At 51.8% G+C, this 23,993-nt stretch overlaps 1 protein-coding gene across 4 annotated transcripts in view; it reads right to left on the reverse strand.

The window, feature by feature from the left end:
• CDH23 (cadherin related 23) overlaps window positions 1–23,993 on the reverse strand; it is a 129,035-nt gene that overhangs the window by 81,275 nt on the left and 23,767 nt on the right. For all 4 annotated transcript variants that reach the window (XM_084525093.1, XM_084525090.1, XM_084525091.1 and 1 more), the window contains exons 4-6: window positions 11,704–11,846; window positions 10,386–10,433; window positions 10,103–10,195 (exon numbers count right to left, since the gene is read on the reverse strand). In XM_084525093.1, the coding sequence (XP_084381219.1) occupies window positions 10,103–10,195; window positions 10,386–10,433; window positions 11,704–11,846 (284 nt within the window). The remainder of the gene's footprint in view (window positions 1–10,102; window positions 10,196–10,385; window positions 10,434–11,703; window positions 11,847–23,993) is intronic.

The following is a 23,993-nucleotide window of genomic DNA, read 5'->3' on the forward strand; positions in this document are numbered from 1 at the left end:
CCCCCCCCCCCATAGCCATTTAACCAAATCACCAAACCAAACCTCTGCTGCTTCCAGGGCCGGTTAGGAGAAACTTGAGGTTTCAGGAATGTAACAGTGAAATAAAGGCAAAACTGCTGAAAAATAAAACAGCCCTGCCTCGTGACCCCAGCTCGGGCAGAAATAGAAGCAGATGTGAAGAGAGCTAGGGGTGCTGGTGCCGGTGACGTGCAGGGACTCGAGCGGCACTGCTTAAAATATGCGGGGCCGTCTGGCACCTTACCTGCTCCGGGGCTCCTGGAGGACCACCGGCAGGGCTCAGCTGGTGATGACAGTGGAAGAAAAGCGTGTGAGAGACAAAGACGGGATGAGAAAGCTGCCGCTAGACGGGCTGAAGAGGTTGCAAACAGCCCAGGTTTGCTGATTTGTGAAAGCATCACGGAAGACACGAAGCACGTGAAGTTTCCCATCAAACCGTGAATGTCTGCAACGTTTTCTCCTCCTTTCCATCCACCCAAGCCCATGAGGGGACCAGACACCAAATACTTTTTTTTCCAGGCATCAAATCAAAGCCCCTCAGCCTTTCCAAACCCATTGCTGCCAGTGGAATAAACCCATTAAAAAAGAATAAACTCCCCTAAGCACACCCGAAGGGAAAAGGCAACGGGAAATCAACCTGATAAAAGGCCCGTTAAATGAAAGCTCTTTCTTCATGCCAACCCAGAATATACAGCTGGAAACCACCGAGCCTGGTGAAAGAAACAAGGCGCAGGGGCTGGTGGTGAATGATGCCCTGCTCGCACAGCACATCGAGGAAAGGGGCTGCACAACCAAGCACAGTGATGAAGAACCGATGTGACACTCTGCTAGCAAACCCCTGTGTCCAGGCACGGCATCCTACTTCTTACAACAAAAGGACAGGAATCCTATAAACACGTTTACCCTTTGAAAAACAGCTCTTGACACCAAATCGATGGAAGCAGCCTGCACCCTTTTCCCAGGCGAGGCTGGAAAAGCGCTTTCTTCGAGCACAAGGAGATGTCTGTGTCCTGTACCCCCCCTCTCCCAGGGCTCGTTGCCCCTTTTCTACCTGGACACACCACTCTCCAGAAGCTAGGGCACCCCATAAAATCCCAACACCCCACCAAAAGGCTCTAACGGATGGGAAGATGCAAAAAAAGAAGAGCTGCCATAGCCCACCAATTTTTCCCCCAACTTGTAGAAAGGGAGAAAGAGAAGAGCCAGGGGATGCAAAGCCTTTCAGTTTAATGTATCATGAAAAAGAAAACTTCTGTCACTGCTTAAAAAGGTTTTTGACAGGTCTTCATTTGTAACCCACAAACAAACGCAGCTTTTCATGCTCCACGGCCTCCGATATTGCTTCACAGCAGACCCGGACCCAAGTTGCCACTGAAAAGCCGGAGGAGCGACTGTATTAAAGCAGCTTTCATCAGAGCTTTTGGGCACACCAGAAATCTTTCATTTCGGGGGCACGACGTGAACTGCTGAAAGCTGCCCCAAAGCATTTCCATAGCCTGGGGTGCAGCAGCTCAAGTCAAGCCTAACAAACGAGGCATTAATGTGGAGGACGGAAAGCAACGTTGCCTTGCCCTGTTGAAGCACGGGCAGGTGGGACAGCCTCCTCTGGAAAGGTTTCCTCTCCGGGATGAGAAATGGAAGAGCAGAGTATTTTGTGGGAGCATTGGGAAGCTGAAGGACTGCTGCCACCGTGACAGCCCAGGAGACACAGACACCACATCCACTAACTCAGCTCGACCACCTCAAAACCAGCCGCAGAAGCCCTGCCTGGGAACGGGTCCGTGGCTACCTGCTCCAAATCTCACACAATTCCTCCTTCCGCATACCTTTACCTTTAGCCAGCATTATTTAAGTTGCTATGTGCCCAAACCCTTCCCTTTTAGAGATTTACAAACCAAGCTGAGCATGGAAATACATCTTTCAGCTGCACAATGCAAGCCAGGCGATTTTTTTTTCCCTTCTTAATTTTGTGTTAATTTTGGTTCCTCACTTTCTTTCTGCAGAGCTCCCAAGATTTCGTGGCAGCTACTCACTCATCCCTCCTCCCGACAGCGGGCCGGGCGGCCTGGCTGCCACAAAGCCAGGTTTGTCACCAGCCAGAGGAATCCTCTAGAAAGAAAACCTGCAGGAGAGAGATAAGAGGCATCTCCCCCGCTCATCGGAATTCAGGGAAAAGACCAAAACAAATATTAATGAGAGGCACTTAGCTGCGCCCGTTCGGCAATCAATAACGCGCAACAAGGCGCGCCATCGGGCTGCATGCTTCACGCCGGGGCTGGGGGTCCGAAACGGGGGGCTCTTCTGCTAATCCCCTCCTCCAGGTCACACCAGCCGCCCTGCAAATCCCCATGCCATCAGTTGTCAGAGAGGCAGGGGACCGGAGCGGTGACAAACACCTCTTCTGGTTGCGTGTGATGATTGCGTTGTTCCTCCTCAAGAGCCAGGTACCTTTTATTGCTGTTGTTAAAATGCAGCCCTTCCAGTTTGCTAAAAATCTGATGGTTTTGCGTGCCCCAGAGCAGTGTGCAGGTGGTCTTGTGTCACTGGGAGGGGGCAGCACCCCTCCAATGTCCCCCATGGGGACAGGGTGAGGGACAGAGATATGGGGCGATGCTCCCCAATGAGCTGCAGCAACTCATTCAGACTGACCTCCAAAAAGCCTAACTGCAGCTCAGGAACCTGTTTTACCTTTCTCTGCACATTTCACACAAAATCCGCATCCCTCACGCCTTTACAGGGACCATCTCCAACCCCTTCCCCACAAGCCGTGGGCACAGTGGGGTGGTGAAGGGACAAGGGTGAGGAGGGGACGTGGCTGGGGGACGCTCCCCCCGCCTGCGCTGCTCCGGCAGGATTCCTGGACCGGCATCCGAGGGCGCTTTGGCGGCTCCCGCGGCGCTGGCTGCGGGAAGAGAATGGCTTTCAGCTCAATTACCCTTCACATTCCGATTCCATAACGCTCCGATGAGGCTTTTTAACCAAAACCCAAAAAAAGCACGCCTGCCGCAGCCCGACCTCAAGCGCGAACGTGCAGAAGGGACGTGGCTCGCCGCCGCCTCCCGGATGCTCGGCGGTGCCCACCTTTCCTGCGAGCCTCCTGCTGGCACCAGGCTCCTTCTTGCCCCTCTTCTGGTCTCCACCTGCCTCCTAAGCTCTCAAATCTGCAAGCACCAGGCTCCCCAGAGATGCACGTGAGGGGTGAGCATAAAGTACCATCGCCCACGGGTCACCTCGCACCCTGTCCGTCCCACAGAGACAGCTCAGCATGACACTACGCTCTGTATTTCAGAGGTGCTTGCAAAAAGGACAATAAAATGGTGAAGCTTCACGTACCTAAAAGCGAAAAACGGGTCTTCTAGAAAACCCACTGACCTCCTCCTGGTGCCTTCGGAGCGCATCAAAGATGTTGTGCCACCATGTCACAAACCAATGGGGTGAGATGATGGCGAAGGACTGATGCTGAAACACATGCTCCAGAAGAAAAAGGACACCTGCTCCACCCAAAACCATTCGTCACACCTGCTTCTTGCTAAATAACCCCCCAAAATCATGCTCTAATCACAGCAGTGAGAGCTATGGGTCCCTTCCCAAGGGACAGGGTCCCTGCCCTGGCAAGAGGGGTGGCCAGACACAGCAGACATTTCTCCTGGCCACCAACTTTTCCTTTTCACCCCAATTTAGGGGCAAACCATGCTCTTCCAACCTCCTGTGCAACAAATCCTGAAAAATTAAAAACTTTCAGATTTTTGTCTTGAAACGAAATTGCCTCGGACCCCCATATATTCATTTTTTCTTGCTGTCTTCATTATTCACACCTACTGACAGAATAAATCAACCACACTTTAAGTTTCAACATCAATTAATGGTGGAAATTAGGCGATGGCTGCCTAATAGTGATTGAAACTTTTTCCTAGATCAAATTTCTCCCATTTGTAATGCAAATAGTTTGGAACCGATACAAACAGTTCAGTTCACACATAAATATTTAAAAAAAAAAATACAGAGAGAGGCTGATTTAGCCTATTATTTTATCACAAAGTATGACCAGCGGTAGAAAACTTATTATACATGACTGTCCCTGACGCATTACAAAATAATAAAACATAAAACGTAATTCCGAAAAAGAAATTGGACTGAATCTATTGCAAGAGCGGTTTTTATTGTCCTCCTTTCGAAGCCCTCTTTCTGCACAGCTTTTCTGAGCGGAAATTCCCCCAATTCCCCAGCAGCATTCCCTTAAATATTTCTGTCTTAATTAAAACCAGCTTTTTTACTGGAAAAAAAAAAGCCTTGGTGAGCCTGTCCTGCCAGCTCTAACCCCACCTGCCCTGGGTTTGATGGGTGAGGATGCTGGCACGTGCCCACCCCGTGGCTCTGCCACCAAACCTAGGTGTTTTGGGGTGGAAAAGAGTGATATTTTCCAACGCAGCAGCATCTGGGGCACACGTTAACAAATATTTCCGCAGCCAGGCGTGCAGGTGGCTGGAGCAGCCAGATCTAAGTGGGCTCTTTTCCACCCCTTTCTCCCTTCCCCTGTCCCTTCGCCTAGCCCAGCACTGCACAGGTCAGAACAGCACGACTATTTCTAATTTTCGGGCTGCCCCCCCTCGCTGCAGCATCCTTCCAGAGCCAGCCCAAGTTTTGCCTCGTGGAAATGACTGTTATCTCCAGGACACTTTACGCATTACTTCCACGCCATTTGGGGTTTTCCGCCCCAGTGGTTTCTGTTGCGTCTCTCATTTTGCTCCTCGGGCACGTGTTTTAAAGAACCAGGGTCTCCTGCTCAGCCAGACAAGGGCTGGGTCTGCCACAGACTGCGGCTTTCTCCCTCCCCAGGGGACTTCAGGTTGTCACCGGCACCCTCTGAGGCTCTCCATCTGGCATCACGGTGCACACAGCAGCAATAACGACAGAAACCTTGCATGACAACGACCTTCAGAGGGGAGGATGCTCCCGGGTCTGAGCACCTGCTCCATCACACAGCACCTTCCTCAGCACAAGCTGTGCCTTACCCAGCACATCACAACCCGTTCCCCTCAAGCACCTTTCCTTGGTGCCCACAAAAAGCAGCGGGGAGAAGCTGGTGGGCTTCCAAACAGGCCTTGCCTTAAGGAACTGCTGGTATCCAAAAGCCCAAGACAGCCCCCAAACTTCCCTGCACTTTGATGACCCGTTTATGTTCCGCAGACTGTGGATATCTTTCTAAATATTCACAAACTCAACCCAGAGTCAACACACGGGGCATCCTGCCCTGACCATACCCAGGGGCTTGGACCATCATTGGGGTCCTCTGGTCCCCTGCAAGCAGGAGCAGCTCAGCTCCTCCCTGCGGGTACAAGCCACCTGCACAGCCTCTCCAGCACCAGTGACAAAGAGCATCCCATGGCGCTGCTGCCAAAACCCTGACTTGGCCATTTTCTGCACGTAAAAGTACATTTTCACATTCCTCCTCTAGAAATAGCCCCATTGAGGCGGATCACACAGGCTGGGGTTGAGAGGGGAGGGGAGAAGGCTGGGTTTCTTTGAGGGATATTACTTTCTACCTAGTGATTATGGAGCAGATGAAACCCTCTCAAAAGAGATTATCTCATCCAGCTAAGAGATGGCTTTTTAATAGACGGAGAGTACCTCTGCATTTAAGACTGTGGAAGGGAAGGCAGACCCTTCACAACACGGCTCTGATTCCACTGGCTTGCTGGGCAAGGCTGGAAAGTAATTAAAGGTTGCTCAGAAGTAAAATTTTAAAAAAGAGGAAAAACATCAAAACAAACACAAGGTGACCAGATCTCTGAGACCAGAGAGACAGCACTGCACAAAAATAAGAACTTCATCTCATTTGCCAAGAAATGGCTTGTCCCCCTCCTAAAGCTTCTTCTACCCATGGGCTTCTCAGCATCGTGGACCAAGGAGGGTTTCCTCACCCTACACTCATGCTCATCTCCTCCGTCCATCCTGCACAAGCGTGCAGCCTTGATGCCTGTTGGCAGAGCCTGACTCCCAAAACTCTGTGCAAGAGCCACGGGATGAACCACATTTTGTGTTCCTACAAAACTCTGTGTGGATGCTCGCCTGCCCAGCAAAGAGAACCAACTTGCTCCTGGCCAATGGCGATGAATGAGCACAGGCCTGAATTATTTACAAATTTACTTGCCATCTCTCTAGGAAGTTTAAAATAAAATAAAATAAAATAAAAATGCTGCCATAAATAAATAAATTTGCATAGGAAGTGCTGTGGAGGAGTTCAGTGTGCCTGCGGATTTTGTGCACACAGAGGTGGTGGAGGGAGGGGAGGGCTGGATTTGGGGGGTAAATTATTCATCATAAATTATTGGTGCTGTTCTAAAATCCACACAGAAGGGGAAGGGCATGGGAAGGAAAACAGGGAGAGGGAAGGAGGAAAAAGGAAGGAAAAAAGAAGAAGTGAGGAAGGAAAACCTCCAGCAAGGATTGTAGACCACTTTACAGTACGGTGGGAACATCATTCTGATCAGTTCTGTTATTATCGCCTTCAATTTAAAGGCTCTTTGTGTAAAAAGGGGGGAGAATAACACAAAAAGCGTCCGGGCACGCACAAGGCGCTGGCCAGTGGGGCTGCAGCAGGAGCTCACGCTCGTCACAGCTGCTTCGTATGCGCAGCATCAGGCCTCGTAGCCACCGCAGCAGTTGTATGAGCCCCTGAAGGCTCCCAGGCAGAATGGCAGGGAAACTGATATAATTACTGACATTATTACCATTAAAGCAAAATAATAATTGTAATTACACAGCCAGGGCTTTGGGAGCTTTTCTCTGGCCCTCCCTGCTCCTGCTCACCACCCCGCATGGTTTGGTTCCAGGCTGCGGAATGGGACAGGGCAGGGACAGTCCCCTCCTTTCTCTCCCTTTCTTTCTGCACAATCAAAAAAAAAAAAAAAACAAAAAACACAAAAAACCAAGACCCACACATCATAAAAATGCTGTTTCCAACATATTAAGGATGGAAACGGCGACCGGTGGCTCATGAAGGATCCCAAAGGCCACCCCCCAAGCAGAAGTGACTGTTGCTGACAGCAAGCGCCGCGTGCCTCCCGGTTAAAATTGATGGGGAAATCGGGGCTGAATTCTGGAGATGTGACACCAACCTTCATATACGCGATCTTGTGTGCTGCCCAGGAACTTCCCTGCCTAATTTTACACTCCTTTTCCATAGCCTAACCTCTTCCTGGTGCTTGCATGAGCTCAAGAGGAGCACGTTTATCCCAGCCCTAAGAAGGAGGGGAGGCTGAGGACGTCCCAGCCCAGAGGACAGCTCTCGCAACAGCGCCTTGATACCTCACTCAGGCAGTGGAGAAGCTTGGAGATGATGTATGGGCATCCCGTCCAGAGAGTTAAGTGACCTTTCTGCTGCTCGTGCAGGCTGCTGAAGCTCCAGAGACAAGGCTAGAGCAGGTTTGAACTTAACCAACATGCTCAGGATGTGGAGGGGAATGAATCTTTGGGAAGGAGTACGAGACAGACACCCACCACATAACAGTCTCTTGTTTGAGGAATGCCTGAAGGGCCCGAGAGGTGAGGACAGCAGACACCCGGATGCAGTGGTGCAGGAGATGGGCTTGCAGGGCAGATTGCTCACTTCAAAGGCAGCTCAAGAGCTTCTTGTGCTTGGGAAGTGGCATGGGATAACCCAGCAGGTACCCAGGGCCAATGGTCTAGCCCCGTCCCAGTACCAGGAACCACAAAACTGACACGTGGCTCAGCTCTGCTCCACCTAGAATGAGGACCCAGCAAGACCGGGTTCCCTGCTGACCCAGTCAAATGGAAAAACAGATTGGCTAAAGCAGATCAGAGCTGTCAGAGACTGAGGCATGGCCACAGCAGCCCGCTGTAGGCTCAGCAAGGCATCGTCCCTCATTTAAAAGCCAAGCTCCAAGACTCCCAAAACCACGGCACCCTGGGGCTGGGGGAGGATGAGATGGGGCATGGAAGAGGCGAAACGCAAGGGCTGCATCCGAGAGGAGACTGAGCCCTGAAGGTCAGAGCAGCGAGCACGCGAGCGGCTAACTAATGTACTACAGCAGCACCACGGGGCACGGGCACCGGCGCACACGTCCTCACAAACTGGAAAGCCATAAAAGTCTATTACAGCAAATCAAACAGCAGTCAGCATGACAGCCATTAGCCTGAAATGAATACACGAGAACTTAATGAGCTCTGTCGAGGCCAGCTTGGTGAATTAAGTTGCCAAGTCTAGCAGGATTCCCCTTTCTTTACAGACTTGAAAGCGTCCGTGCCGCCTCGTTGCCTCCCGATGCGCGACCGGCAGTGCGCCCTTGCCCAGACGGGGCGGACCATTACACTGGAGCAACCTCTAGGTCCCACACCAGTCCTTGCTCTGCTATTCCAGGCAGGTGCCAGGGATGTGGTGAGGCCCCGATGAGCACAGAGGATGCACAGCATCAGCCCGAGGCGTGAGGAAGCGGCGAGCAGTCCCCGGCATGGCCATCAGGAGCTGCGGTGATGCTGAGGACCTGCGGTGAAGCTGGGTGCCATCACCCCCAGCTTGTGCTGGAGAAGAACAACCTGAGCCCCAATAATTCACGTTCTCAAATCAAGCGGACTGCGTGAAACGCTGGGACGGGTGTTTAGAGGCAGGCTTGTTTTTAAAGGTCAGTTTACTTCATGTTCCATTTATTTATGCGCACTCTTCTTTCTGACTTTCCCTCGCGCCACACAATAGCAGTGAGGTTTAAATAGCCTTTCTGTTGCTGCTCCATTAGCTAGGACAACTGCAAATCGATACAGCCATTTATTTCAAAATTAAAAAGAGAAAAACCCTCATTAGCTGCCAATTCCGCACAGAGCCAGCCTATGCAAAACTGTGCGAGTGCTTCTGCTGGCCTCTGCTCCGTCCCCAGGGTCCCGGCCCTGCTTATTCATTAGCCACAGGCCCTCCAGCTCAGGCTGGGAGGTCTCTGAGATGGATTCGGATACTCAACCCCCTGCTGCTTAGCTCTTGGAGCATGGGGACAGCCTTGGGACAGCGTCATCCCCTACTGTGACCCGCTCTCAGCACTCCAAGCTCCAGCAGCACGCGCACCTCGGTGCCACGCCACCTCCTGCTTGAATTTGAAACCAACAGGCTTTTCTTCCTCGAGAACTGAAGAGAAAACAGTCCTGCCTGTCTCTCTTATGAGCTGCAGCCCTTGGAGGGTCCTCTGGAGGAGGACGGGGCCGTCCATGCCCTGCTCTCGCAGAGCCTGCCGAGGCGGCACTGCCTCCCCGGCAGAGGAACAGAAGCGCCTCCAGGATGCCGGCTGAGCAACGAGTTCGTGGCTCATTGCCTCTGATCGGTGCCCTTGCTTAAAGATCACGGATGGAAACCGGGAGCTGGCACACGATGCCTTCTAATTAGATTAGGCCGACCTCCAAAACAGTGAGACTCTGAAGGCCGGGCGGGCGAGCGAGCGGGGGGACGCACAGGAGGGCTGCTCCGGGGCTCAACCCTTCTCGATTTATGTATTTTCTGGATATGCCACCTGCCCAACATTCCCTATCCCCAGCCAGCCTTAACTCCCAGCACAGGATCTGTGCCCTCCCTGCTCTCCAGGCTTGACCATCACAAGCAGGCCAACGAAGAGGGCTCATCCCCACGGAAGAGGGACAGGGAAAGATCAAAGCCATGTCCAGGAGGACACGAAACGCTCTCTGTCAAACACCACCCCCTGAGCCTGGTATCCTCCTGCTAGCACCAGCAACCCCCCTCGCACTGCACGTCCTAAATTCACAGTGGGCTTGCGAGCCTGTGGGGCATTTCTGCTGGGCTGAGCTCTAGGTGCTCTCCCTGACGGCACAATTCGGTGCCAGCACAAAAACTGAGCGCAGCTCAGGGCTGTGGAAACCTATCCCTGGAGACATTTAACACTCGGGCCGTGGGGAACCTGATCCCACACCAAATTCTCTCTGCTTTAACAGGAGGCCGAGTGACCTGCTGCAGCCCCTTTCTGCTGACACCATTCCGGGGCCCCACGGGCTCCGTCCTGCCACAGACACCCCAAAACAAACTCGTTTCACCCCTTTTGGCCCCACAGGGGTGCCGAGCAGTGCCTACCTCGGGGATGCGGACGCTGTAGGGCTGGTTGTGGAAGCGCGGCGCGTTGTCGTTCACGTCTCCCACCTGGATGTTGACCGTCCCCTTGATCACCTGCGGCAGGGAGCAGGCATCAGCTTCGTGCATGGATTTCAGAGCCGAGGCAAGCCTCGTGGCTGCTTGCCCTGGCTTCAGCTCCAGGTTTGCTGCCCGGCCGGGGGTGCTGCCCCCAGCCCGCCGTGACCCATCCTTCCCGCTCCCCTCCACCCGGGCTGCAGACCATGAAATGAGAAGTCACACTTACCCCCTGGCTGTCGCTGACGGAAAATTCAACCGTGAATTCCGACTTGGTCTGAAAAGGGAAGGAGAAGGCAAACATGTAATTAAAGATACCGGCGCGTTTATCTGCAGATGGCAGGCTGGGGACTTTTAGCCAATGTTATTACATGCAAAATGCTTTCAGGACCTTCAAAAGAAGAGAAGGGGCGCTTGAGTGCAATTACCTACGTCGAGGATAAATGCCGAGAAACACGACTGCCAGCAGGGCTCCAGCAGATCCACCGGCAGGGAGAAATGCCCTGCCCTGGGTGGGGATGGTGCAGGCAGTGGAAAACAGCTCGCCAGCCTGCAGCTCGGCTCCTTGAGCATCACAGCTGCCTTCCCAACCTTACCTGCCCCCCAGCAGGTCCTGGGATATCACACCGCTGGGATGAGCCCAGGGGGTGCAGCAGGAATGGATAGAAATCCATTAAACCCATTGAATTATCCCTGTGCAGGCTTCTGCGCCCCTCGTTGCTTTACCTAATTTAGTGGCTTGCTCTGAACTTGTGATGTGTTAAAGTCACAGTTGCCAGGGTGAGAGACGTGTGGGAGAGAGGGGAAAATCTGGGTGGCAGCCTTCCCAAGGCACCGTTGAAGCAGGAGGCACAGATCAGCCCTTACGCCCAGGACATCCCACCATAGGAAGGGACAGAGTGGCAGGGAATAAGGAAGACTGGAAGAGAAAGCATCCCGTGGGGCATTTGATTTTAAGAACAACATAACCAGAGAAGGCTGCCACATGCTAATTTCTGTCCACACCCTTCATCGTGGATGTACTTTTTAGGCTCAAGGTTGTTTATCTTTTTTCTTCTTCTTCTTCTTTTTTTTTTTTTTTTTTTTTTTTTTTTTTTTTATGAGCTCTTTTTCTTCTAATCTATGTGTGAGTGAAAAGTCTTGCAAAACAGTTTTGCCTCTATGCATTTGGCTCCTTCTTCTTTTGCTCTATTTTCCCGCATCGCTTATCACACCATGACTCCCTCTGCCTTTTCAAGCCTCTCCCTCTCCCCACACTCTCACTTTTCCCCACATGGCACAGGAGTTGACCTCTTCCTTTTTTTTTCCCCACCACTTTTCTTGGCTGGCTTTCTGCACCCAGGCTTCTCGACAGCTTCTCTCGTGCCCTGCCTGTCCCTCCAGCAAGAGGCATCAAAATCCGTTCATCACCCTCCTCACCTCAAGGCTGCTGCTGTATTTATTGGGAAGCAACAGGCATTTAGATAAGGTTGGAAAGCCCAAATAAATAGGGATAATTCGTCTCTTCCCATATAGTTTTGAATGTTGTCAGCCATGAGTGTTGTTACCTCTCTGTCCAGGGGCTGCCTGAGCCAGACGACGCCGGTTACGCTTTCCACGGCGAAGAACCTGCTGGCCTCCTCCCCGACCACCCCGAACACCAGTGGGTCATTGTCCAGGTCCCTGGCCAGCAGCTGGGTCACCGAGGAGCCTGGCAGAGATGGGGGAGAATGAAAAGAGCAGTGAAAAGGTCTCAGCTTGCACCCGGGGAGGTTTGGAACAGATGTCGGGAAGAATTTCTTCATGGGGAGCCCCAGGGAGCGGAGGGGTCCCCATCCCGTGGGTGTCCAGGAGACATGGGGACAAGTGGTGGGACTCAGTGGGTGGACTTGGTGGCCCTGAGGGTCTCTTCCAGGGGGATTTTATGGTCTGCAAGGCCAACTGCTGCAGCATCTTCCCCGGCTCCATCACGCCCTCCTGTGCTGAGGGCCACCACCAGCTTTTCCCAGACCTTGTTTTAAGCCATCTCACCACGGATGGTGAGAAACAAAGGCAAGACTCCACCTTCCCCAGGGTGGACATGTCACCAGTAAGCACCAGTATCCACCAGTATGGGGAACTGCCCCACTGTGGTCTCCTACACCCCCTCTCCAGCACCCCAAGCACCTCCTGCCCTGTTCCTTCTCCCACCTTGCTGTTCCTCACACATTTTTCCCCTCTCCCTCCTCCCCTGCAGGACATTTTTGCCCTTCACAGGGTCAAAACCTGGCTATGGCCACCCAACACACTCACGATCCCCTCTTTGGCAGCATGAGGGCACCCCACAACCCCAAATATCTGGCTGAGAAGAAGGGTGGCCTGCCGGTACTGATGCTGAATCCACCCTGGAGCAGGAGGGAAGCTCAGCAGCGAGCCGAGCGACCCAAGCAATTACAGACCGCTCGGTCCAACATCAATCACGGCAAAAATAATGGAAAAGCTGATATGAGGTTCCATTAATAAAGAATTAAATGGTAGAACATAATTAATGCCAGTCAACACCATTTTATGGCAAATAGGCCTTGTCAAACAAACCTGATTTTATTCTTTGATGAGATTACAATTTTGGCAGATAAAGGTAACTGCAAAGAAGTAATAGACTTTTGTAAGACGTTTGACTCTGCGCTGCGTGACTTTCTGATTAAAAATTTAGCACCGAGGACACCCGGCAAGTGCCAGGGCCACCAGCCATGGACAGGGGACATCCGAGCACGACACAGAATTGCTGCTGGCATAAATTTGGGTGACTCCAACATTGACAGCATGGCAAACAGCAGGGAGGACCGAGCAGCCAGGTGAAGCTCTTGGCAATGTGCACCCGCTTGGTTGAACAAGCAAATGTTTTCGTGACCCTACTCCAAATGCCCCCAAAAAAAGGCTGGTGGTCAAGGAAGGTGTCCCAAAAGCAGCTGTTCTGGCAGCAGCTGTGGGTCTGAGCGTGCAAGGAGCAACTTCCACGCGATGCTCCTTCGGCACTCACCCAAAGGAGGAGTGACCTGAGGGTTATCTAGCTGCCTCTGCCAAGGCGAGGGCTCTGCAAGCTGCTCAGCTGGCCAGGGCATCTTCAGGCCCAGATCCAAGAGGAAACCAAGAGGTTCTGGGAGCTGGTAAAACGTTTTACCGTTAAAAGGGCTTTAAAAGCTGGAGCTGCTTCGCTTATGACCAAGAGGGAGGTGACTCAGGCGGTCTTGAGCACATCCACGATGAGGACAAATGTAACACAGATGGCTACTTCAGGGCAAGAGAGCACAGCAAGACCCAGCGTCCACAAGGAGACAGATTTCCATCAGGAGAACAAATATAAATTGTCTTAGAAAAAGGACTACAGTTAACCAATGAAAAAGAAAAAAGAAAAAATCCCTTTCAGCCACACCGATACAACGTGGTGATGGGTCATGATCAAAGGCGTTTTGGATGAAGACCCCAGAGCAAGAGTCCTTATCCAGCCACTGTGATCAGGAGGCTCATCCGCAATGTCCTCATCTCTTTGGTGACTGTGAGCATGAAGAGATGAGAGGTGACCCTACACCTTCCCAAACCTCAAAGCCTTGATGTAAAGCAAGAGCCGAGCTTGGTTTTGTTCCAGAGGACATCTGAAACCATCCTCAGCAAAGGTTTCTTTGCCCCAGGAAATGGGCAAGGCTGTGACCACACATATGATGGGGACAGCCAGTAACAAGGACGAGATGAATCCAGTGTCATTCTTTTCTGTTCTGCCAAATTTAAGGGGAAAAACTGACTTTTCCCCTTTACATCTCACACAAGAACAGGGTGTTTGCTATTCGAGGGAGCTGCCTGTGTCCCCCTCCCCTGCTTCAACCCCCCGAAAGGTCTCCGTTGTGAAACAATGGAAGGGAAAAGCTGTTAAAAATCCTGCTGAACAGCAAAACCCCGTCCCACCCCACTGTAATCACAGTCGCATTCAGTCTGCGTGCTGCACGCCCGCTCGCATGCACACACACAAAAATAATCAGCCGGCAAACGAGCGCTTAACTCTTCTTTGTCTCTGCATCACGGATACCTTCAGCTGGCAGGGCGTTTAGCTCCCGTTTTTAGGGTAACGTGGGGAAGGACACAAGGCGTTTCAGGGCTGGGTGCCCCTCGCCACCTGCATCCCCTGCTCCATCAGGCTGCGGATGCGCACGGCAGCGCCCCGTGGCACAGCTCGTCGGGCTCGGCTGCTCCACTCCAGGCAGACCGAGCCAAGGGCAAAAAGGGGAAAGGCACAGACACGAGGATCAAGCAGAGCCTATTCCCTCCCTGACTTTTACTTTTAGTTGGTAGGAGCAAGAAACTTCACTGGGATTTAAATAGGGTAACTTGGTACACTACCCATTTTTCTGTCTCGCAGAAGGATCCTGTTTTGACCAAACCCTCTGAAAATTGGTGGCTATTCCCATTCCCACCCTGTCCATCACCATCCAAACTTAGCACCACCTCCCAGCTCATTACAGAGAAAAGAGAGCCATAAACATAGATCAAAATAAATTAAACAGAAGGTAACGAGAAACAGACCCCTGAAATAATACTTCACCGTCACTTTGTCATTTGTTATTCTGATTTCTGCATATTTTTGCAGACTTTGCCTCAGGAGGACGCTAAGCTTAGGCTTGTGGTGCAAGGCAGGTGTGCACACTGGGCTCCTCTTCCAGCGAGGCAATGAGGAAATTGATAAAGGACTGCTAACAGAGGTGCCTGCACCACTACAAAATAACAGCAAAAAGAAGAGGGCCCTCCTTAGGCAGGGCATAAAGAGCCCAGGGAGCGCCGCATGGGTCTGAAACCCTTTTTGGGGCATTACAAAGGAAAAATAGCTCACCGGGGCTGTCCCCAGGGCTGTGCTGAGGATGCTGCGGCTGCCACGAACCCGAGCACCGACCCGACGCAGGCAAGGGTCGAGGAAACAGGGACAAATTATCCTTTTGCAGTGCAAAGTTATAGGCTCCATTTGTTTCCCCTCAGGAATCAGACAGGGCAGTTAAGTGTCTTGATTCCAGCGGATAATCACAATTTATCTTGTCTCCTTTTGCTCCCTTTCTCTCAATCACAGCCACTTCTCTCCCTTTCTCACACATACACAGATTTGCTTCCTTTGCCACGTCTTGAACTTTGATTGACCTCAGGGGCTTTTTTGGTTTGTTTTTACCTCTTGTTTTATTCCTGCTAGGATTTTTATTATTATTATTCAATTTTAATTATTTCTTTTTTAAGGTTTGGCTGCTTTATGGGGCACACTTTCATCCCCAAACAGGGTCTCTAGCCTCAGCATCCTGCTTCCAGCTGCCTACCCATACGTATTTCCTGCACCAATACCACCTCATCGGCTTTGCTTTCGAGAAGAGGACGAGAAAGGAGAGGAAGCAAACTCTCCAGAAGCATCCTGAGCTGCTGGGGTTTTGGGAAGAGCTGAGCCCCAGGGCCAGGAAGGACAAAGGAGCTACAAGTGCAGCTGCCAGAGCAAGATGCTGACAGCCTGCACGGGGCGTGGTGGAGAGCGCCGGGATGCAACAGGTTTCTAATTAGTCCCTTAATAAGATGCTCTCTTAAAAGGTCTGATCCGTACCCAACTGGAGTTAATGGAAATCTCTCAGCTGACTGAGCTGGCTCTGGGGCTCAGGACTTCAGGCATCAGCTGCACTTTAATATTAAAAGCATTTTAATCCCTGCTTTAAAACCAGTGCCTGCTTCTCTAGGGTGGCTGCCCCATTGTTCCTCAGCTCCTGGTCTTCTGCCACCACCACCTTCGCTCCCCTTCCTTCCTGGAAGGGACACAGGACAATCACTTGCCCCAGTTGCCCTAGTGCAGGTGTCCCCAATTAGCCCAGCCGTTCGCAGCAGGCTGCCCTCTGATGTGCTCCATGGCAGCATTTGATGGATCTGATCTTGAAATTCAAGCCCTGTTCTTCTCATCCGTCACCTCCTCCCTTTTCTTTGCCTGCAATTCATTTTCTCCTTCACCTTTCAGAAAAAAAAAAAAAAAAAAAAAATTGAGAAAAGAAAGCCCTTCCATGATGTTTTCCTAAAGATTTTCTTTTTTTTTTTGCAAAGAAAAGATGAAATGCCAATATTTCTGTGCTGCTGAGCAATCCTATGGCATGCCACCTTTGCACAAAGCAAGGGAGAGAAAGGACGGTGACTCCCGAGCAAAGCAAATAAAGGAAGATGCAGACCCAGGACAAGTTCCAGGCGGGAGGCCACAGCAAGTGGGAGCTGCTCCTGTGTTTGGGACGAGGTTTCATCACGTCCCCAGGAGGGGACAAGGCACACATGGGAGCCCCTGACCTGGCACGATGCGAGCCTGGGCGCAGCACAGGTGGCTGGAAGAAGAAAGTGACCAAAGCATGCTCAGGATAAGGACATCTTTTGTAGGAACCAGGTCTCTACATCCTGATTCCTGCCTTCCTCCAGGGCCACGGGTGGTGCAGGAGATGTGGGCACTCAGAGCCTGGCATACGGGAGAGGAAAGAGCTCATCGTGGAGGCGACAGCAAGGAGAGGGAAAACAGATCTATGCAGTCATTGCCATTTCTGAGCGATTTTATCATGCTGGGAAGTGAAAGGCATGGAGGAGAGAGTGTTTCCTAGCTCCTCAGGTGCTCAGAGGCAGAGCGGGAGGCAGAGCCTGTAATTTCTCCGCTGCATTTAGTTATTTTAAGCAGGGAGCCGGTGCCGAGGTGGCATCCATAAACAGACACGACAGCCAGTGGCAAGCCTCAGAAAGAGGCCCTGCCATTTCCCCAGCTCTCGGAGATGTCTGAAGGGATGCTTAAAGCTGTTTAAAAGGAAGAGTGCTCCAGGTGCGCCTGGCAGAGCCGAGCGCTCACATCAAGAGGAGCGATAACGGAGGGCTTACTTGGTTATTTACCCAACACCGGTTAACTTTACAAGGAAATAGGAGGGGAAAAAAAAAGCAACCAAGGTTATATTGAACTTTCTCGACACTATCACGAAAGCAAAGAGACTACCTGAGGCTATCTATCCCCGTGGGCAGGCAGAGAGGCTGCATCCATCCCCCCGGCTAAAACCAACCCCTGCAGCCACACAGGCAGGGCAGGCAGAAAGCCACCCCCGGCAACCTTAGAGCAGCACAGACAACGAGCAAAATCTCCCTAACCGGTCTAAAAACCCGTGCCCTCCTGCTGGTGGGAGCTGCCTGGAGTAAAGGGGAGAAGGTGCTCCTGTCTGTCCTTCCTCCCTGCCCATCCCTGGGAACACGGGAAACCCACAGCCTGGGACACAAAGCACTGGCAGCTTGCAAAAGCCCCAAGGACTTCTGCTTATAAAGGAATAAGGTGTATTAGCATGAAAGAGGTGAAGTAAATACAACTGCATCAATAAAACAGGAGAGCAAACTCGCAAAAGAAACGCTTGGAAAAGGACCAGTCCCGGTCTGTCAAGGTATTCCCAGTGCAAAAAGGGTTCCCCCACTAAAAAGGCCCTCTTCAAAATAATTTCCTCTCCATGCTGCCTGGGAGCCTCATAATTACTAACAATGATCACAGACCCATTCATTTTATCCCAAAATTAATACATCACGCTCAGAATGATATCGCATTAATTTATCACAAGATTTATGAAACTTGTACTTTTTTCTAATGAGATTTATGCAAATTCCGCTCCATCCATTGTTTGAACCAGGAAAAAAAAATGAAAAAAAAGTTCTGTTCGGGAAGCTGCTCTGTCCAAAAGTCTCCTTCCTTTTTTTATTTTTGATCTCTGTCCATTCCCATGGCAAGGCAGGGGATGCTCAGGGGCAGGGTATCAACCTGTTCCCAAGGCTGCCCAGAGCACCCTCATGGCAGGCTGCAAGGTTTGCAGGTGAGCCAACAATTTGAGCCACTTCAGAGGGAGGTTTGAGACTAATTTCAAAGGAAATGAGCTGGCGGTTCGCTTGCACCTTGGAGAAGGGTCAGGGAAGAGGAGGAGAAGCAGGGAGCTGGGAAATTAAAGCCCTGGTGTTTTCCAGAGCTAAAAGGGATGGAGGAAAAAAAAACAAAATATCTGACACAGCCTCGCTCCTCTCGGCTTAACGTGGCTGCTAGCACCTACTCGTGAGACGCACGGACAGGGGTGGGAGGAGACGGGAGGAACTGGAACAGCAAAGGAAAACATAAATCTGAGGTTAGCAGAAACTTCCCAGCAATGAAATCCACTGAGGTGTTAAATAATGGCAAAGAGCCCCAGCAGTGCCTGGGGCTTTTAAAACTGGCCTGGAAATGATGCTCCAGAAACAATCCTGGAAGGGCCCCAGAGGCGCGGAGGAGATGAGCCAGCAGCCATCCAAAACCCAATTTTAGCAGCTCTGGGGAGCCGGCAGGAGAGAACGTCAGCCCAGCAACAGGATCCACGGGAAGAGCACAACTCCCTCTGCTAGGGTCAGAGCACTGCCTGATGGAGATCTCCCTGCCAGGCTGGGAACACCGAGAGGGAAACACTTGGCCCTGCGGATCCTTCTCCTGAATTTGGCAGGCAAGGGGGGGCGGAATAGCCTGAAACCACGTCTGCTCCCCCCGGAGGAAGGGCTCAGCCTGGTGCTGAGCTCATTTGGAGGGGCTGGAGCCAGCTACCCAGGGAAAAACCACCTGGGGGACAAAAAGACAACAAATCATCCACTTGTAGAGGGAAACCCCTTCCCCCTGCGCCCCCCTCCAAGCATCGCCCCAAGCACAGCACCACGCCACACCCTGCCTGTCCCCACAGCCTTCCTCAAGGAAAACCTAGCTAATGCAGTCTTGATTAACATTTCTGACACAAAGTTTAAACCCTAAATCCATAGGATATCCTTTTCTAATTAATTTTTGAAGTAAGAAGCAGCTCAGAAAGTCTAAGGAATATTTCCTTTGTTCCTCCCTGCCTCCTCCTGACCTCCCCCCACCTCCCTCCGAAAAGAAAAGAGTTCAGTTTCCAATTAATTAAACAACCCTAGATCAAAGGATACTCTGTCACAGGTGCCAGCATGCCACCCAGTTCTCCTCTGTGTGACCATGACAGCACCCAGAGCATCAGGCAGGAGAACAACTTGGTGTGGGGGGGGAGACCTTCGCCTTCACCCTGGTACCAAACGAGCTCCTTGTCCAAGGTGGAGAACCCAGAGGGCTCTTAGGACCCCTGGTCACTGGGGAGACATTAAACCATGCCCCCCAAGCCCACAAACCCCCCTCTCACGCCATTTCCCTGCCGTATCAGAAAGGCCTACGGGATGCCCGCACCCACCTGCGTCAATCTCACATCTCCTGCAGAGTGCAGCATCCCCTTCCCCAAACACCATTTCGGGGGACAACTGCTGGAGGCATCAACACCTGCCTCAACAGCTAGATTTTAGAAGACCAAATATCTCCAAAAAAAAGGCCGTGTCCACAGGTGGGTGCCCAATTAACCCCACAACCCACCCACCAAGCATTAATGTTTTCAGCAGGACCTGTTCCAGCCGCTGCTCCGATTCCCACCGACTTCAGCCCCCCTGATACCCCCAGCAAGAATTGCCTTCCCGTTGTGACTGCTGTTAGCACAGCATCACTCGGCTTCCAGAAAGGGGAAAAAAATCCGTGGCAATGACACAGGCTGACCGACAAGCACAGAGACCACAGAGCAGCACCACGGTGCCGGGGTCAGTCCCGTTTGGGGAGCAGAGGGCTGCTTCCCTAAGCAGAGCAGGGCACGCCTGCTTTCTGACACCAGCTGGAGAGAGGAGAGGTAACGAGAGACTCCTGACCCTGCCAGAGAAACCGTGGCAGCGTGCAAAGAGCATGACAGGCCAAAACCAGAAGGAAAACAGAAGGAGACCTGTTGCAAAACCCCTTTCTGGCTACGGGGAGGTGCCTTGTACAAACCCAAGCAGGAGCAAGGATGCTGAGGCAGCTGAAGCAAACATTAAGCAGCAGCCCCGAATTCATCACCTCTCTTTGGCCACACCAAACCCTCCAGAAACACATCTGGGTGCACAGGAGAAAAGCAGGCCCCCAGAAGCCTAGCTAATGAGGTGCTTTGCAATTTGGGGTAAATAAATGATTTATGGGTAAGGCGACACACGGGGTGCTTTGCATCTCACCCAGATAAGGCAACGCAGCTTTGTGTTAATTAAGAAAGAAGAGGCTGCTCTCCAATTAACATGAGGTCAGAGATAAAGCTCGTTAGATGGCAGTGCCTACAGATGAGGCCCTAGGATGCCTCTGACACCAAGCAGGGCTGGACCAGAACAGCACCACAGCCACGCTGGCAATGCAAACGTCAGCACCAAACCGCTCTGCCAAGGGCACACGGGGCCAACACGGAGCAGACATGAAATGCCACCTCCAAGATGTCACAGCCCTCAGCATCCCTCCCATCAAGCTGATCGGGATGGATAGGGCCAAGAAAAAACCTGTCAGCAACTTCTACTTGCGCAAGGGAACTCTGAGCGGGATTCATTCACATCTTGTTTGAAACCTCATCTGTGCCTTACAAAAGATGAGATGAAGCATCCCCAAGGCACTCAGGCTCTCTGGGAACACAAAACCCTCGGTGCTCCAGCTTGCTGATGGCCCAGCTGCTCTGCTCCCTGAATACTTCAGGGGAATAAATGGATGCAGCTGCCCTGATCCCAAGCATTGCTGGACAACCTGCTCCAGCATGGTTTTGTATGCAGGTCAAAGTGACCCCAAAATGCTCCAGAGAAAATTCAGGAGTCCTGCTGCCTGGCTTCATCCAGAAGGGGATGGTGCCAGTGGTCAGGTTTTCGTCTGCAGGCTTCAGATCCATAAGCAAACTGGCCTTGGACTGCCACCGTAACTCTCTGAGGTTTCAAAACCTGCACCGAGTGATGGATTCTGCCTCATTGTAATGGAGATGCGGCAAAATCCCTCCTGATTTATCTCTCAAGTTGAGTTAGCACCTCTCAGTCTCTAAGGCATGGCCTCAGTAAGAGCAAAACTAGCAGGCTGGGCCAGGACATTGCCACCCAAAAAGGCCAATTTTAGAATCACAGAATCATTAAGGTTGGAAAAAACCTCCAAGACCACCTGGCCCAACCATCCCCCACCACCAATAGGTTGCGTTCCCCATTCCTCTCGCCCCCTGAAAAGCAAATAAAACCTTTCAGAGACCCAGGACAAACCAGGAGCTGGTTGGAAGACTCCACCATGGTAACAGTCTGGGTATATTCAAGACATTCAAGCTCTCAGCCCCTCAAATCCACCTTCCCCCAGCTCCCTGGGGATGGCGACAACTCCCCGATCCTACCCGGAGCTCTTCCCCACACACCTCCCTCCCAAATGCCACGGAGAAGGTGGGGAGAGACTTGGCAGGCAGCGCCTGGGTATCCGAGGCACAAGCTTATCTGCCTCCCCGCCACAGCGCCGCAGCAAATTGCTTGTTGATAAATGAGGCTATTTAGGAGCGAGTGATGCCAGCGTTAGGGTTATTAATGACGCCAACGCGCGGAGACATTTGAGAGCGGCCCCATGTCCCATTGTCCTCGCTCGCATGAGTAATGGGGCACTTCAGCAGTGGGGCTTCAAACCCAGCTGGGGCTGTGCAACAACAGAAACCAAGTAGGACAGAGGGGAAATGGATGGGGCACGCTGGACCGACGACTCTCACACACCGATAACACCAAGCTCTGGTTGGGCAGAGCTCCAGGCTTCAGCTGATGTCAGGTCTGGAGCATTCCCCCTTCCCAATCACCAAAAAACTCTTCCACTCACCCCAGGCAGCCACAGCACAACCCACAGCATCCCATTCTCCCATCCTACCCCACAAACCCACCCAAATGACACGCCAAAGACAAGTCCCAGCTGCCCGAACCCGAGGAAGCAACACGTGGCACGCCACGGAGCACGGCGAGGGTGATATTTGCTGAAACCTGGGAGGCTTGCACAGGGCCACGGCCTCACTTTGCACGTCACAGATGCCTAAACGTGGCCAGGAGAGCAATCAGTGGGAAATATAGAGGCTGTTTGGTGCAAGAGGAAACCTCGGAGCAGAGCTCTGCAGTCGCTGGCGGGAGCGCAAGGCAGAGCGCACAAGCACACAGCTGTAAATTTGTTTCCGAGTTAATATACCCACGAGTGTTTTTTCTTTTCCTATGAAGGCACACTCTTCTGCAAACAAACATCTGGAGATCGCCACTACAGCTGGACAATTATCCCCAGTGAGTAGAGCATTCAATTAATTTAGCCTTTCTCATTTGCGAGTCATCTGCAAGTAGGCTGAGATTTGCAGGAATTTATTTGTTATTTGGATATACTCAGCGAATGGCTTATTAAAAACATATTTCAGGCAAAAGGATCTCTTGCTAAGTGCTCCTACGACTGCTGGCAACTGCCTGCTCGTGGCACGCACGCGGTCACCGCGGTCACAGGGGAGCGCCGCGTGTCGTGATGGAGAGCTCCGCGCCGCCAGCAACAGCTTCCCGGGGCTCTGCGGAAGCACCTGCACGAAAACACAGCCTCCTGCAAGCACCGAGCACACAGCCTGCCCGAATTTCCCTAAAAAACGCAGCACAACTTGCACAGAAGTGGTCAAGAACAGACTGAGAGCAGAGGCGAACACCCAAATTAAATGACTTTGCGCGAAAACATCTCTCGGTAGCTCCCACAACATCTTGCAAGCATCCACGTGGCTCCTTTTTCCCTGTGCTTTATCTCAGAGCTCCAGGGAACGCTTGCTACAGGTATTTCATCACACCAGCAAGAGAAAATGGGTGAGAAAAAAAGTACCAAAGGGCCCTTTCTGAGCTTGCTGTAATCCCTTGGGTGTGCAGCAAGCCCAGGCTCTTCCCAGCCCATTTACCATTGACACCATAGCCTGTGCAGCACGTGTGACATGCCTGAAAACAAATAATCTTAAAAGATCAAAATAATCCTAAAAGATTAGCTCCCCTTTGAAGGGGACTTTTGGCAGCCCAGCTCCCGGTGAGCCAGGGCAGGGCTGCACAGGGTGCTCCCCCCCCTTGCCTGGTGGCCAGCACAGTCCGTGCTCCGAAAAGGCTCCACTAGTCACATGGAAAACCCAAAATTTGTAAATCCAAACAGAAGACAAAGGCCTGTGCTAAATCCCAGCTGCCGGGCTGTTTGAAGGCAAGAAGGAAGCAATCACTGAGGTTTCACAGGCTGTTCTAAAAGTGGAAATCCATGCAGAGAAGTGATCCAATAAGTCACAGTTTTAGGCTTTTTTCTTTCGATTGCTCCAAGGAAAGACTTTCAAGGCTGCTCTTTCCCCTGAAGCCCTAATGAGGGAGAAATGGGTACTGACCACCGAATTTAGCAGCTGCTTGCACATGTCTGAGAGGAAGAGCCAAGCCCCAGCCACCTCTGCCCTGACATCCATGTCATGTTTGTTGGGTATTTCTGCAGGCGTTGGTGCACCGGGGATGCTGCAGCACAAGGCACATCGCCCCAGGTGCTGCCCATCTCCATCATAAGCTGTGCCTAAAAACCCCAAAGAAAAACCCCAACTAGACTCAGGCCACCGAGCCAAGCACACTACAGGCACATAAAGGACTTCATGCTGTGGTGGTGAGCATTTTCATCCCACCAGCAAGCAGTACACCTCTCTTCCTCCTTCCCACTAAAGACCAACACTCCTCTTCCTCCTCCTTTTGGTTGCACTTTGCTCCAGCCCTCACCCCTGCGAGGATGTAGAGAGGACCCTGGCCTATGCAGCTCCTAAAATTTAGGCTGCAATTACATCTGTCATTATTAAAGAGTGCTAATAAGCCTTATTAACCAACAGCGAGTGAGAACAGAATAAGGAGAGGATTTTCCTAGGACCCAAAGTGCAAGAAATTCATAACTTGCTTAATACCTGTACCAATAAGAGATGCTCATGCTGAGTCTATTTTA

The sequence above is a fragment of the Aythya ferina genome (assembly GCF_964211825.1).
Source record: "Aythya ferina genome assembly, chromosome: 7".
Classification (NCBI taxonomy): domain Eukaryota; kingdom Metazoa; phylum Chordata; class Aves; order Anseriformes; family Anatidae; genus Aythya; species Aythya ferina.